Source organism: Pogona vitticeps, chromosome 4 (genome assembly GCF_051106095.1).
Source record: "Pogona vitticeps strain Pit_001003342236 chromosome 4, PviZW2.1, whole genome shotgun sequence".
NCBI lineage: Eukaryota > Metazoa > Chordata > Lepidosauria > Squamata > Agamidae > Pogona > Pogona vitticeps.
The window spans coordinates 118420555-118437874 of NC_135786.1; the positions used below are offsets into that span (position 1 = coordinate 118420555).

General features: G+C 43.5%; 1 protein-coding gene across 14 annotated transcripts in view; it reads right to left on the reverse strand.

Annotated features, from left to right (window-relative positions):
• The window catches only part of RASAL2 (RAS protein activator like 2), a 566253-nt gene that overhangs the window by 25588 nt on the left and 523345 nt on the right, over nt 1-17320 (reverse strand). For all 14 annotated transcript variants that reach the window (XM_072998184.2, XM_078392382.1, XM_072998190.2 and 11 more), the window contains 3 exons: nt 16853-16987; nt 15566-15768; nt 11141-11228 (listed from right to left, as the gene is read on the reverse strand). In XM_072998184.2, coding sequence (XP_072854285.1) covers nt 11141-11228; nt 15566-15768; nt 16853-16987 — 426 coding nt within the window. The remainder of the gene's footprint in view (nt 1-11140; nt 11229-15565; nt 15769-16852; nt 16988-17320) is intronic.

Genomic DNA, 17320 nt, shown 5'->3' on the forward strand with positions numbered 1-17320 from the left:
CATAGGTTTGATGCGTATGATAGCATGCTGGTGGCTGTGGTGGAAGACCTGTTGCCACAGGGTGGGGCACAGTATCCGGCTGAGGCTCGGATTCCGGTATGTCTGGTGAAGCAACCATGGACAGGTTACTAGGGGAGACAGATTTCTGGGGACTAGCAGGCAAGGATGAAAGGTGATCTACTTGCTTGTCCCATTCCAGAGATTGGGAAGCCAGTTGGTGTGGTGGGATCCCGTTGTCATTGGAGGGTGAGCTGACACAAATCAGGTCACAAGATTCTGGAAGCTGCTGTGGAGCAACTGCAGGAGTCTTGGTCTTAATCTGCTTAGATCTCTTAGGTTGAGGAGGATCTGGAGCCAAAGAGGCTTCGGGGGACTGCTTCCATTTCTCGGAGGACTTTGATGTCGAGGTTTTCGACGTTGAGTGCTTGGACTTAAGAGAAGTCTTAATGTCGAAGGAGCATCGGAGTGTGATAGTGTGGCTGAAGGGCGTTGTTTAGAGGATTCTGCAATGGCTTTTTCCATATCCTTAGCTTGGGAAGTAGCTTTACAAGGAGGCTGACCCATGATTTTGGTGAGTTGCAATGACTGCTCCCAAAGACAGAGTTTGAGTCTGGAGAGGCAGAAGGACTCCTCATTTAAACCTTTTGCAGTGGGAGGAAAAGGAGGTTTGATGTACCTTGCCCAACAAAAAAGACATGTAGCGTGGCGTTCCAAAAGTGGCATGTTATCATTGCAGACCATGCAGTGCTTAAATGGGCCCAAAGGGGCCATGACGTGATGGAACAGTTAGTAAAAGAAAATATATATTGATTATAAAAATAAGGGGTGGGTGGGGTTTGCGACGGCTGGAGGCCGAAGCACAACCAGAAAAAGAATACCACACAGTTCGTAATCAGTATACATAATGTAATCAACAAGAGAAGAAAAAGGAAAAATTTAGGAATCAAGAGTAAGGCTTGTAATGAGATGGGTTTTTGAGTTAAAATCTTTTAAAGGCACATGGGTTTTGTAATTAAGAAATGAGCCAGAGAGGTTCCATCTTGATTCTTTGTATAAAGTATCTTTGCTATGCTGACAAGTTGTTTTCTAGGCGAGCAGAGAGAATGTTATTCTGAGAGCCTGAGAAAGGACTCGGTGTGATTAGATAGATGGGAATTGTTGTGACTCTTTGATAAACCACCGTAACCCAAATAACATCTGGTGTGGATGGGAAAGAAGTCATGTGATGCAACAGGACTATTTGCCTAGTAACGAACTCTGATTGGATGACATCGTGGGAAGGTGCGATGAGCCCTTGCCAGTTACTCTTGAAAAAGGAACTTTTTGCCTATGGACATTGTCTTTCAAGACCGATCCTTCAGTCATTCGTGACACATGGGACTAACCTTTACTATACTGGATTACCTATGGATTTATGGGTTTTTTTCCTAAGGACTATGCATGGACTATTTTCTATGGACTGTTCTATGGAATATTCTTCATGGACTTCTTTTCTTGGAATACTCCATATGGACTATGCTCTTGTAATTTTGTAAGGACTATGGTAATTTACTGGATTTGACTTTTCTAAGGACTATGGGACATATAATGGATTTTTACTTTTATTTAGGGATTTTTGTTCTACAGGATCACTGAGGACTATAGCCTTTTTATAACCTACTTGGATTATTTTGTTTTTACTAATGATTTCCTGGACTGGAACCGTTTTTATTCTTTTTAATGGCTTTTTGTGTTTTTGTAAGGTTTTTGAACACTTTTCTATTTTTCATGTTTTCTTTGCCTCACTACATCTTTGTAACTTACCAGCACAATGCTAGTTTATTTGTTTTGGTTTAATTTGGCTTTGATACCTAGTAACATGCTTATTCTTTAATAAAATAAAGATTATAAAACTCAATTGGTTTTCTGAACAGTACACTTGTCATAGGGTCATCTGAGAGTGCTGCCTCGGCCTAGCTTACTTAGAGTCCTGTCAGTGGTGCAAGTTAAGTCTAAGGACTACATAGCCCACTTGACCTTTTCACAATAATATCTGAGAGTACAAGGGTGTTCTTATGTGGGCAGACCTGTAAGAGGGAGTGTTGTATCATGGCTAGCTGAGTTTGGACTCATTCAGCCCATTTTAGCATGTGCAAACTCCTGATTGCTCTCTGTCCAGGCTTACACGTGTTTTTGGACCCGTGTTTGCTCGCATGGTGGCAGCTGCGCGATGGACCACGTGCTGGGTTTTGTAGTACCTCAGGATGACCAATCTTTGTTCTATCTAGCAGCTTGAGTGACTCTGATCCACAAGCTAAGTTTTGATTGCAGTGGGACACTGAGGCTTCAAGGAGCTAAGTGCTTCCCTGAGTGTGAACAGTAGCTTCCTAGGAAACGCTGTTTGCCAGCAATTAGGCTGTGGTGAGAGGTGTTAAATCTTCAGGCTGTGGTAATGTGTGTTAGAATCTGGGGTGCTCTTTTAAGAAAGAGATTCCCAGTGGGACAAGCAAACTGTTAGGAAACAATTGGATTTAATCTGTAGGCATGTTACAACATTGTAGTGAAGAAATTCTAAGAGGCATGTCCTTTATTTTTGGAGTGCTTGCATTCTGTAATAGCACCCAAGTTGAGCAGGTCATTTCATAATCTTAGGATTGCATAAATGACTCTGGCTACTTTGTTCTGGGACTTGCATTCAGCTTGTTTTGGCCGAAGCGTACTCCTATAATCTTAGGATTTACCGGAGGACCTGGCCGTGTTCCAGTCTAGATCTGGGTCTCCCACTACGATCTTAGGATCTGTCAGGAGTACCTAGCTGCATCTGGCTTGGGCTAGAGTCATGCCCTATGATCTTAGGATATCTATCTGCACCCAGCTCAGTCATTGATCATTTCTGTAACTTTAGGGTTCACAGAGTGGTCACAGTTTTCTTTTCTCTTCCTTTTGGATTTTTCAGTATTTTGGTTTGGCAGCTGTTTGTCCTCTCGCCTATCTTAGGATAGCAGAGTGACAGCAGTTGGTCAAAGGTGCAGAGAAGATTTTTAATTTTATTTTGGTTTTGGCATCTGTCTGTCCTCTCACAGATCTTAGGATCACAGAGTGACAGCAGTTGGTCAAAGGTGCAGAGAAGATTTTTAATTTTATTTTGGTTTTGGCAGCTGTCTGTCCCCTTTGCATATCTTAGGATAGCAGAGTGACAGCAGTTGGTTGAAGGTGCAGAGGAGATTTTTAATTTTTTTTCTTTTTCTTAGAGTTTTGTTTTGTTTTTATTGCTGACCTAGCCTAGGCTAGATTGCCAGCAGAAGATGGGGGAGCAAAAACAGTCAGCAACTGTGGACAGAATCTTGGAAGTGGCTTCGGGATTTTTCAAGCAAGCCAAGCAGAAAATTAGGGAAAGAGATTCCCTTATAGAACATCTGTACCAGGAAAACATACTTTTAAAACGTTTTTTAAGCACAGAACCTGGCTTGATGCAAAGGTTTTTCCAAGCTCAGCAGGGTTCATTTGAGAATTACTGCAACGAGACGCTCCAAACAATTGGGAGCGATCCTGAGATGCAAGATGCTTGTATGGAAAGAGTTAACGAGGCCCAGTGGAATTCTAATGAGCATTCCAGAGGAGACAGCGATTTATCGCCCGTCCAAACAAAGGATTCACAGGCCCTGGAGTTGCGCGCAGAGAAAGGAATGCAGGAGAAAGTTCACCAAGCTGTTTCCGTGGAGGAATTAGCATCGGACGACGCAAGGGAAAACTGCAGTGCTCCAGAGAATTTCAGTGCATTGGGATTCAGCTCAGCACCACCCTCAGCTCTTTTTCAGAGCACAGGACAGGTGAGAAGCTCTGAAATAATTCGGGATGAGACTATGGGTTTGCCAGAAGAGGGAGAGCAAGGGATTTTCCAAAACATTAAAGCAATTACTGTGACTGAGAGGCCTCATATCACCTTAGATGTAATAGAGACTCAGCTCAATTCTTTGCCAGGACTTGTGTCAGCAGATCTTGATGCATGTCAGATCTCAAACAACCCCCCTTCTCTTAGCCCCGAGGGAACAGCGAAATCAGACACTGGAAGGTTGGCAGGGACCCCGTGTACTTCATGGCAGTTTGGGAGTAACGAGAGTTACCAGGGGGGTGGCCTACTCAGTGTACCGGAGCAGTCAGCTGAGAAGGCTGGAGGAGTGAAGGTTTTCTCAGAGTCATTGCCAAGTACCATAGAAGTTGATAGTGGAGCGGTTTTGCAGCATGGACTTTCACATTGTTTCAATAGTACAAGTGAATGTGGAGCTAATTCTGTAAGCTTGCTTCAAGATAGAAAGCTGCATTTGAACCTGTCAGATTGTGAGACTGTTTCTAACACAACCAACGAAGGGGGAAGCGCTAACTTTTTGGGATTACAAAGTACTGATGTTTCTCCAGAGACTGAAATCATATCTGGAAACTTTGGCCCAGAACCACAGTTAAACTTCTCATAAAGATCTTTAGAAAGAAAAGCAGAGGTTTGGGACCATACTTATTTTCAACAGCCTATTTTCCAAGGAAGTGGTGAGAATGCTGATACTGTTTCTGAGGCTATGCAGAGTACTACCGAGGGAACTTGGATGCAACAGCGGCCTCTTGTGACCAAACCTGATAGCACAGCTAATTCAGCAATACAGGTATTCAGGGGAGAAGGCATTGATCAATTTAGCCCAGGACAGATATTGGAGTCTGTGTTAGCTAATCACCAAAACGTCTTCTCGAATTCACCGGGAGAAACTAATGTGGTGAAACATTTTATTACAGTCAATGATGGTTTGACTGCTGTTTCTGTTCCTATGGACCTAGAAGGGACTAAGGGCAATTTAGTGTCTGGAACTGTTGAAAGTCTTGTTTCACAAGGAGTGATTGAACCATGTAGAACAGCTGTATTCAATACTATTTCAATGTGTCAAGGCGAACAGGATGTTAATCTCAAAGTGGAATTAGATTTTAGCCAGTTAAATAAGTTCACGGAGACTGAGACAATCCCTACAATCAATGTTGAGACGTTGGTAGAAATTGTTGCAAACGCTGAATACATTTCTGTGATTGGAATAAAAGGAGGGCTTTATCAGATTTTAATTAAAGAGGAACATCGCCCTTATACATCATTTACTTGCCCTCAGGGAATTTACCAACTCAGAAAATTAGCACCTGGAATGAAGAATACCTATGTTACTTTTCAGAAATTGGTTGATGAGTTGCTTGGTGATTTATATTACGTGATTGGCTATGTAGACAACATTGTAATTCACAGCCCTGATCCAATGTTACATGTAAAACATATAGAAATGGTACTTTGCAGGTTGAGGAGCGCAGGATTGAAAGTGCAAATGGATCATTGTGTTTGGTTTGATGGGAAGGTGTCTTACCTAAAATATTGGATTGGAAATAACTGTTCTCTACCTGAGTATTTTAAAGTGAAAGCTATTAATGATTGGCCTGTTCCTACAGAAAGAGAACAGATATTGGTATTTTTAAGATTAGTTGACCATTTCCAAGGATGCATTAATGGTTACAGTGATTTGGTATCACCTCTAAAGAAATTAATAAGGAAAGCAAGATCTGTTGCAATGCAGTGGACACGAGAATGCAACCAATCTTTTGAGTGTTTAAAGATGTTACTTATAACAGAACCAATCTTGCAATCAGCTAACTTTGCTAAACCCATGATCATTCAAACTGCTTTTTCAGAACGTGGTTTGAGCGCGATTTTGCTTCAACCAGATGACACTAATTTTTTACACCCCTTAGCTTATGTGGCCAGAAAGTTGAAGGAAAGAGAGAGAAAGTATAACTCTCAGGAGGGAAATGCATATTCAATTTTGTGGGCTCTTCATGTTTTCAGAATATATGGATGTACACGGAAAGTGGTTATTCAAGCAGACAAAAATGCTTTGACATTCTTAGAGAAGCAGAGACATCGAAGCCCAAGATTAATGCAGTGGTATTTCAGATTGCAAAAGTATGATTTTGATGTTGAACATCTACCTGGAAAGAAGGCTTTAATTGCTCACTGTTTATCTAGGATGTTCAGTGCAGATGCAAGGGGAGAAAATGGCTAGAATTGTTAAAGCTCTGATGTTTAATTTTCTTGATATTCTGTATGACAATGTTCCTGAGCATACATAGAGTGTTTTATCCATTATTACTACATATCAGTATAGTGGTTTGTCAATTTATTATGATGTTAACCCTAGTTTCACTATTTTGCTGTTTGATGACTAGAGTATTATCTCAGCATATGCAGAGTGATGTATTTGATTAAGTATACTAACATGTTTGTTCTTCTGTTTTTCAGACTAGTAGAAGTGTCTAATGCAATTTTCTCTCATGTATGGTAAATACTGTAATTATAATAATTCTCATGTATCAATTGTTTTGCTATTTTAGAATCATATTTGAAATGTATTACCTTAGGTTCAAGTTAATATCTTTCTCTATTTTGTTACTGCTTAATTATGACATCTCATCTTATTCAGTTATCAAAATTAAAACTTAAATTGTTTGAGAATTTTGTTAATCTTCCGGGGGCTTGTGATGAGATGGGTTTTTGGGTTAAAATTTTTTAAAGGCACATGGGTTTTGTAATTAAGAAATGAGCCAGAGAGGTTCCATCTTGATTCTTTGTATAAAGTATCTTTGCTATGCTGACAAGTTGTTTTCTAGGCGAGCAGAGAGAATGTTATCCTGAGAGCCTGAGAAAGGACTCGGTGTGATTAGATAGATGGGAATTGTTGTGACTCTTTGATAAACCACCGTAACCCAAATAACATCTGGTGTGGATGGGAAAGAAGTCATGTGATGCAACAGGACTGTTTGCCTAGTAATGAACTCTGATTGGATGACATCGTGGGAAGGTGCGATGAGCCCTTGCCAGTTACTCTTGAAAAAGGAACTTTTTGCCTATGGACATTGTCTTTCAAGACCGATCCTTCAGTCATTCGTGACACATGGGACTAACCTTTACTATACTGGATTACCTATGGATTTATGGGTTTTTTCCTAAGGACTATGCATGGACTATTTTCTATGGACTGTTCTATGGAATATTCTTCATGGACTTCTTTTCTTGGAATACTCCATATGGACTATGCTCTTGTAATTTTGTAAGGACTATGGTAATTTACTGGATTTGACTTTTCTAAGGACTATGGGACATATAATGGATTTTTACTTTTATTTAGGGATTTTTGTTCTACAGGATCACTGAGGACTATAGCCTTTTTATAACCTACTTGGATTATTTTGTTTTTACTAATGATTTCCTGGACTGGAACCGTTTTTATTCTTTTTAATGGCTTTTTGTGTTTTTGTAAGGTTTTTGAACACTTTTCTATTTTTCATGTTTTCTTTGCCTCACTACATCTTTGTAACTTACCAGCACAATGCTAGTTTATTTGTTTTGGTTTAATTTGGCTTTGATACCTAGTAACATGCTTATTCTTTAATAAAATAAAGATTATAAAACTCAATTGGTTTTCTGAACAGTACACTTGTCATAGGGTCATCTGAGAGTGCTGCCTCGGCCTAGCTTACTTAGAGTCCTGTCAGTGGTGCAAGTTAAGTCTAAGGACTACATAGCCCACTTGACCTTTTCACAATAATATCTGAGAGTACAAGGGTGTTCTTATGTGGGCAGACCTGTAAGAGGGAGTGTTGTATCATGGCTAGCTGAGTTTGGACTCATTCAGCCCATTTTAGCATGTGCAAACTCCTGATTGCTCTCTGTCCAGGCTTACATGTGTTTTTGGACCCGTGTTTGCTTGCAAGGCTCTCTTTCACTTTTAACTCATGGAAGCAAGAAGTACGAGGCTCTGAATGCAATGGTTGAGGAAGAGTCGTGGCGCCAAGGTACTTATACAGAGTGGGGAGGGGTCTATTCTAATGTGTTTTTTGCTACTGCAGAAGCTCTAGAATCTTCCAATGAGGCTCCACGCAGGCACGGATCACCCACGGTGTGATTCACAGAGGCCACAAAGAACAGATACAGTTAGTAACCTCACAGCAGCTTAGGTAGGCCCAGAGAAGTATCATAAAAGGAAGGCTGTGTGACTTGTCCTTCCCATCCTTACACTTCTGGGTTTACTATGAAGAAGGAAGATGTCTGTTATACGCCTTCCTACTAAATACATGTCCTGGAACAATGAAAAAAGGAACACTCGTCACCCAAGCCCCCTCTAATGTGACCACTAATAGCAACGGAAACCAGAGTTACATGTTTGTTGAGACTCTCTTTTTGGAGCATGTATATCTTAAAACAGTGCACATGCATATGTACTAGACACCAAGAGTGCTTTTACAAGGACACTGTCCTGCTTGCTTTAGGTATGAGTGCTGTGATAAGAGCTGACACTTCTGGGAGAGTTTAATCCAAGGATGTTTCAAACAGCATCAGGATGAGGTTCAGGGAGTGCCAGGAACTGGAATGTGTAGGGGGAGGTTAGTGTGCCAGGCCAGGGCAGGGCAGGGGGGTGGTCAGCTAAAGAACTGTTTGGGTATACTTGCCTGCTTGAATTATCCCCATTTAAAGCCTGTAATTTAACACAGTGGTGATGTCACTTCAATTACAAATGGAAGCTCAGCACACAGTGAAGCTCTGAATTACATGGGCTGGGAGATGCAACAGTGACATCTAGGATCCTCCTCTCCCCAACAAGCAATGCCAGACTGACCAGAAAACAGGGTGCAGCAAGGGGAAAACATGGGGGCAAGACATCTGGAACACAGGATGAGAAAGCAAACTCTACACTGCTCTTTCTGATGCCACAAGAGTCACAACAACCTGCTTCACAGTAACCAGGCAGGGATAAAGCAAGGGCATTCTTAGAAAGTCAGCAATAATCCAAGTGAGGGCTGTTGCAGTGCCTTCTTCCAAAGTCACAATACTTTCAACCCGGTGCTTGGGAGTTGTGGGAGAGCCAGGCAACATCAGTGCCCTGCCCCCACAATTGAGAGAATTACTCATGAATGATTAAATTTAGGTGAGCTTAGAGATGGGAGTGAATTTAAAAATGAATCATCAAATTTGTCTATTCATAGCCTTACAAATTAATGCCCCCCCCAAATCATGAATCACCAATTTTAAAATGTTTTTTGGTTTGTTGATTTATTCAGCTATAAAATGGGCCCCAAGGCACCTAGAGACACCAACACTGCAGGGAAGCTTCCTCTGACTCTCTGCTTCAATACCTCCAAGTTTTGGTGACAATTTGGTTTCCCCAAGCCAGCTGCTAAAGGGCATGTTTCTGGGGGGACTCACTTTCTGGGTTTATAACTTGGATATTTGAAACCCAATCTTCACCAAACCTGGAGGGATTGTAGAGGAGAGTCAGTAGAAGCTTACCTGTGATTCTGGTTCTCCAGGTGCCTGGGGAGAACTTTCCTGGGGAGGCCTTCCTTGTGGGTTTATAATTCAGACATCTGAAACTTGAGATGGGTGTATTTGCATATGAATACAAATATCCCTGCGCAGTGGCCAGCCCATTCACTCACATGTCCGCTGGTGGCAGCAGCCTCACTCATCCTTCCGATCACTCACAGAGCTCCACTCTCTTCCTGCTCACCTGGCCACTCCAGGCAGTGGGAGGGAGAACAAGTCTCCTTGCATGGCTGTTGAGTCACTAGCTGAGCAGGAAGAGCTCCAGGAGTAGTTGGAAGAATGAGCGAGGCTGCTACCATTGCTAGATGTTTGAGTAAACTGAATCCAGCTGTGGTAGAATGTTTGTATTCGTATACGAAGACAAATACCCCCCCCATCTTGATCCGAAATCCAAGCTTCACCAAACCTGGAGTTCTTGGGAGCCATTTAATCAGCTTTTAAAATAAAGAACTGAATTGACAAATGGATTCATTGATTCATTAGAAAAAATGTACATTTGTAATTCGTCAACCTTGATAAATCACAAAACAAAACAAATCACCATATTTCCAATTCGTGCCCATCTTTAGTTGTGACCAAAGCCCCAAACTAAGTTTCTTGTTACTATCACCAGAATGAACTGGAGAGATCTGGCCTCAATGTGTACACCAATCTTATTTCTGGCACAGCCTTCTATACCACTTAACTTCTTTGAGCAAGCTATTCTTCAGCCCTACAAATAAGTCCTCAGGAGTTACTAGCCCTCCTACCCAGACAAGTAGTGACTGAAGACAAAAAGGGAAACCCCGACTTCTGAAAGTCATCTGGAGATTTCAGTTCATTACAGAAGACTAGGCAAGTAATTATTTAAAAGGCTAAGTAAAAAACAGGCATTTATGATTAAATCTAAACTGAGGAAAAACCACAGATCACCTAGGAAAAGCAAACAGTGGGAAGTTCCATAATCTGTCCCTTTTATGGTGGGTAAAACCAGGGGATTGGATTGATATGGAATGACACTGTAAAAGAGATTACCTATTGATTGATTGATTGATTGATTGATTGTATTTATACCCCACCTATCTAGTCATTTCGACCACTCTAGGCGGCTTACAACATAAAAACTTAACAAGTTTAAGAGAGATATATAACAATTAATTAATTAAATGATTCTGCAAGAATCATTGCGGTGACTGGTGCCAAAAAGGGGAGAGGTCTGTGCTTGGAGGACAAGGGGCACTCCTCACTAACAGTACAGTATTTTACAAGGAGATTAAATTAGGAGGGACCCAAGATCCTCTTTCCTCCCACCTGAACTGAGTGCACTCAAGCAGGTAGGCAAAGGACGCCCCAGCAAAGCTTCGAAATCCATCTCAGAAAAGCCAAAAAGGGATGAGTTTGTATGTGCCTTCATGCATTTCTGTTTCCCCCATGTCAGACAAGGCAGGTACCCTCAGAGGATATCTCATAATGCAGATAACTGCAAGCCATGGTTGCCCAAGGTCACAAGCCAAAGTTCTGTCAGATAATATTCCATAGTAGCCTCATGAAACTACTTGTGTAGTTTCAGGAGGTGTCTCAGGTGGTTTCAGGAGGTGTCTCAGGTGGTCAAAGCTTTTATTCCTACCTCCAGGCCATCTAGGGCAAGAGCTATCCTGTCTTCAAGGAAAGAGGTCTTAACACATTCCTCTGAGAAGTTGCTTTAAGGCAATAGTCACAGGACATAATAGGAAGCAGAAGAGTGGTGGCAACGTCTGCAGGCAGAAACACTTGGCTCCTTACCTGTGCATCGATTATTTTCTGCTTAGTGTCAATGACAGCCTGCATCTCTGCATGGTCCTTCTTCAGTTCCTCTTCAACTGCCATTAACCTGGGACAGGGGCAAAAGAGACAGTAATTATATCATACACTATGTCTTTGGGCATCACAGAAAAATAAAGATTAGACAGCAACAAAAATGATGAAGCATGCTGTTCTGTTCCTTAATTCATAATGTAGCAGCTACTTGCAAGTATTTTAATCCTAGATGAAACGGGTATCTCAACATACAAAGACACCCTATTGATAAGACAGTCAGTTGCTATGAGATTTTTTTTGCTCCTGCATGATCATAACTTTCCCCCATTAACAGTAGAATTAAAGGAAAAATGTTTCTTCAAAGGAGGAGGCCTTAGCTCCTCCTTCTGCTTTAGGACATTAGTCACTGTGGAGTTTTTTTGGCATTTTGTGCAAAATCTTGGTTTTTTGCATAAAACTTCTGTGACAGTGCCCCAAGACTTTTGAATAAAAGTGCACTAAAACACTCATAATCTTTCCCTGTGAAGAGAAAGCTTTTGTAATATTTCACTCTCACCTTTGAGAACAAAATAAGTAAGAAATTCACATTATTACCTTTAAGCAACAATTACATCTAGATAAGCCATTCAAGTAACTAACTGAAGAAAAGGGATGCCCAGGCTCAATGGCAACAGATCACACATGGAATGGTTACTAGACATGGCAACAAATAAGAAAATGAGTCATGACATCTGTGAAATATTGCTGATTCATGGGATATTTGTCCATTCATATTCGTCACATCCAGAAACCCTGACGAACACAAAGGGATGAATTTTTATTCATCCCTTTTTTATTCGTCCCTTTGAGCCGGCTGGCTGTGGGAAGGGAAAACCCAGTTTGCTTTCTTGCAACCTGGTTGTCAATGTTCTTCCGATAAGCTGGTGGTCAGGACATCAACAAGCAGGCTGGCTATGGGAAGAGAAATCCTGGGTTCCCTTCCTGCAGCCAGCCTGCTTGTCAATGGCCCACTGATCAGCTGTTTAACGACAAATTGACAAATATTCATCAATTTGTTGCTAAAAGTTGGCGCTTTGTTGATTCATCCATTCATCAACTTAGATAAATGACAAATTGCGACAAATCACCATACACCCCCCCCCCATTAGTCCCCATTTCTAATAGGTACTTGAATTCTGGTCATCCTATCCTCTTCCTGCAGTGGGTCTAGGTACCAAGCAAGGTTCCCTCTAAGACTCTCTTTCTGTGTGTGCATGACTCTACCCCCCTCTGCACAGCTTTCCTCCCCCAGTTGTGAGAGAATCCTGCATGTGCATGGGGGTGGAGTCATGTACGCAGACGTAGGGGAGAGGTCATGTGAAAGGCAGAGCCCCACCCAGCGGGGCTGACAATTAGAGGGTACGTTGGTACAGAGCAACATGAAGTACAGAGATTCTGAACTCCTTGGCTCTTACTGCTACTGATTCTTTGCATGGTCTTTTGCTAAGGAATTTATTATTTGCTCTGCCCTAGCCTCCTTTAAAGCAAGAAACAGTAATATCCATTCAGAAGACTATTGCTATTTTTCACTATGTTTCACCCATATACTATTTATTTATTTATTTATTTTATTTATATCCCGCCTATCTGGTCACACAAGGACCACTCTAGGCGGCTAACAAACTTAAAATAGTACAATGAAAATGTCAATAACAGTTCTAAATCATAAAACACTACAATACAGTGCGGGGACACAAAACATAAAACAGTAAGGGAGAAAGAAAAAGGTCATGAATTCTGTGATGGGAAGGCCTGCCGAAACATCCAAGTTTTTAATTGCTTCTTAAAAGTACCCAGCGAGGGAGTCCCGCGAATCTCAGGAGGTAAGTTGTTCCAGAGGCGAGGAGCCACCGCCGAGAAGGCCCGATTTCTTGTCTTTTCCTTCCGGGCCTCCCTCGGCGTTAGGCTCCTCAGCCTCACCTCCTGGCTCGCACAAGTGACACGGGTAGATCTTGGTGGGAGTAGGCATTCCGCCAAGTATCGAGGCCCTAAACCGTTTAGGGCTTTGTACGTAAGCATCAACACTTTGAAGTCGATGCGGAATCGGATGGGCAGCCAATGCAATGCGGCCAGAGTGGGTGAAATATGTTGGTATTTTCTCACACCACTAAGTAATCTGGCCACCGCATTCTGCACCACCTGTAATTTCCGCAGCAGCCTCAAAGGTAGCCCCACGTAGAGCGCATTGCAGTGGTCTAATCTCAAGATTATGAGCGCATGCACCAAGGTAGTGAGCGCCTCCACATCAAGGTAGGACCGCAGCTGGGCTATCCGCCTGAGATGAAAAAAGGCGGTATGGGCCACCGACGTCACCTGGGATTCCATAGTGAGCGCTGGGTCCAGATGGATCCCCAAGCTGCGGACCCCATCCCTGGCGGGGAGAGTCACCCCCCAAAAGTGAGGGGGTTTCCCAAACCCCCAAATGTGGGGGCGCCCACCCTCAGTACCTCCGTCTTGTCCGGGTTCAGCCTCAGCCCGTTCTCCTGCATCCATTGCAGTACAGTCCCCAGGCAGCGCTGGAGGGACAGGAGGGCATCTCCTGCGGTAGGCGGAAAAGAGATGTAGAGCTGGGTGTCATCCGCATACTGATGACACGAAGCCCCACATCCCCTGATGACCCCACCCAGCGGCCTCATAAAGATATTAAACAGCATTGGGGAGATAATCGACCACTGTGGAACCCCACAATTGACACTCCATGGGGCCGAGACACTCTCCCCAAGCTGTACTCTCTGGGGACGGTCCTCCAAGAAGGAACGGAGCCAGGCAAGGGCCAGGCCACCAATTCCCAGCTCGGAGAACCTCCCCAGGAGGATACCGTGGTCAACGATATCAAAGGCCACCGAGATGTCGAGAAAGACTAAGAGAAGTTTTTCCCCTGTCATCCTCCCTCAATAGGTCATTGTACAGGGCGACCAATGCCGTCTCTGTTCCATGGCGCGGCCTGAAGCCTGACTGAAATGGATCCAGGGCATCCGTTTCTTCCAAGATAGCTTGAAGCTGATCGGCCACCACCCTCTCCACCACTTTGCTCATGAAAGAAATATTGGCGACGGGCCTGTAATTGCCAATTTCGTCCGCCGCCAAACTGGGTTTCTTCCTAATGGGCCTAATGAGTGTGTCCTTGAGGGCGGATGGAAATCTGCCCTCAAGGAAAGACCCATTAATTATAGCCGTGGTCCATTCTGTTGTTCAAGGCCTGGCTGATTTGATTAGCCAGGCTGGGCAAGGGTCCAAGGAGGAGGTGGTGGCACGACAGCGATCAAGCACCCTGGCCACAGAGTCAGGCGTGACAGGCTGAAAGGAGTCAAAAATCACCAGGCAAGACGGAGCGCTGGACATCTCTGCTCGACTCACTGTATTCAAAAAAGGAGAGAGGTCCCGGCGGATGGCCTCCACTTTTGATTTAAAAAATGCTGCAAATTGGTCCGGCGAGAAACTAGAGGGAGGCCCATCGCTGAGACCAACTCCGGATAGGTCGTGTACTATACGGAATAACTCCGCCTGCTGGTTGGACGCTTTGCTTATCCGGTTAGCGAAGTATGCTTGACTGGCAGCCTTTACCTTCGCCAGGTAAAGGTTAGTAGCAACCTTAACAGCTATCCAATTAGAATCCGTCGGGTCCTTTCTCCATTTGCGCTCTAGCCGTCTCCTAACCCGTTTCAACGCCCGAAGATCCTGGTTAAACCAGGGCGCCGGGCGGTCTCTACGGCAGAGAGGGCACTTAGGAGCGATCATGTCTACAGCCCTAGCTGCAGCTGAGAACCAACAGTCAACCAGAGCATCGACAGGAGCGCCAGCCAGGTCAGCAGTGACACCTCTCATGGCATCCTGGAATCCAACCAGATCCAGTAGCCTTCGAGGGCAGACCATAACAATAGGTCCCTGCTCCCTGCGAGGGGGGAGAGCCATTTTGAGGGTGCATTTTATTAGGTGATGGTCCGACCATGACAAGGGTACTGACTCAAGGTCAGTCACCATCGGACCACTCTCGCTCCCATTAGTGGAAAAAACCAGGTCGAGTGTATGGCCACCCACGTGGGTGGGGCCGTTGACATGTTGGGACATGTTCAAGAAGGCCATGGTCTCCAGGAACTCAAGAGCTGGCCCGGAAGTCTCTGCCTCCGCATGCACGTTGAAATCTCCCACAACCAATAGCTTCGGGGAGTCCAACAGTGCCGCGGAGACAAAGTCCACCAGCTCCGGTAGGGAAATAGCTGGGTCGCGGGGAGCACAGTAGCCCAGCAAGATCCCAATACCATCCCTGGCCCCAATCGACATGTGGAGAGCCTCAAGACCCGGCTTTACCACCGAGGAGCGCCTAGCAACCTCCACTATGAGGTCTAAATATCACCACCACTACAAGAGTACCTGCTGATTATGCTCTTCATCTGGCTGTCCTTCTCCTCCTGCTGCCTTCGCAGCCGCTCCTCGCTGTCTTCCAACCTTGCCTTGTATTCCATCAACAACTTCTGCATTTGCTGTTCCTGCACCAAGAGACGCTGCTCGTACTCCTCCAAACGACGACTTGACACTTTCAGGCGATCCTTGAGCTTGGTTATCTCCTGTTCGTACTGAAGAGTGGAGAAACAGAGGTAACTAAATAATGTGCATTCTTTCTTAAAGCATTTTTAGCTACTTTTCTGGTGCTCATGGCAGCGTAGAAGAAAATATGATAGATGTAAAGCTACAAACTTATCAACTACCTCCAGAAATAAGCAATATAAGCAAAAACAAGACTGGAAGGAAGAAACACATTCTGCATATACCCTGGAAGGGCAGCAGAGAAGGGAAATGTATTTCATATGACCTTTGACCTTTCTTTTTTCATATGAAGTTGAAGCACTGCTCAAGAACTGGATAGATATGGCTCTAGAGCAGTGCTTCCCAACCTTACCCAGGTGTTCTCGGACTAAAACTCCCAGAAGCTTTCAACACTAGCTGTACTTGCCAGGTTTTCTTGGACTTGTAGTCCAAGAACATCTGGGGACCTAAGGTTGGGAACCACTACTCTAGAGGACAATATAATTAGATATATGGGACCCTGATTATGTAGAACTCTGTAAATAAGCACAGTAATTTTGAACTGAATCTGGAAATACGTTAGTATTCAGTGCTTTTGGAACAAAATTGGTTGGATATGTTCAGGATGCTCCCCTTTATGGGTATAAAGAGATGCATTTAGTATTTTGCACCAAATGAAACTTCCATATTGAATTCAAAGACTCTATTACAATAAATCCTACTACAATAGTCAGTCTGGAAGTTATGAATATGTAGATTGGTGTAAAATGGCCCTCTGTACCCAAATAAGTTTGGAGCCAGCCAAAGAAGTGAACTGGAGTCTGCCATAGCTCGCTTGTAAAAAAAAGCAGGGATCATAAACTATTTGCAGATCTCCACCTTGTTGTGATGAAGGAATCTGTTCCATGCAACACCTGAAAGAAACCTTTGACTTGCTGAAATTTAACATCCATTTGTCAATCCTCATCCACCTCAATACAGCTTTCAGACACTGATGAATAGCAACATCAACAATGTCCAGAGATTTAGGAACTGCAAAACAGCATACTGATGACTCAGGGGCTGCAGATGATTCCTTACAACAGGTTCCTGAAGATGTTGGCTGGGAACCAAGAGACAACATCTGCTTCTTACCTTTTCTGCATGCTTGGCTTCCTCTTGATTTTGTTCCGCATCCTCCTCCTCTTCTTCATATTGCCCATTGTTTAGGATCCAGGCAGCTGTCCTTTCCACAGGTGACATGGTGGCAGAGCCCACAGGTGAATGGATCTGCAAGAAATATGTGAGAGCAAGAAAATCATCTTGCTAGTACTAAGAAGCAGAACTGCTCAATCTGTCGGTTAACCTCCTCCAAAATAACTTGGGGCCAACAGTGACTTGAGAGCACAATACAATAATCTCATCCAGCTCCAGTGATGTGTGTATGTTCGAAGCATGTGGGCAAGGAAGCTTCTTACCATGGGTCTCTGAGAAAAGTGACAAAAATACTGAGAATTAACACAACTACAATAATATTAAATACTAAATAGTAATACTATAGCCAATAAAACTAAGTCTTTTCTAGGTTCAAGAAAGCAAGATTCTTACTTTATTCTGGATTTT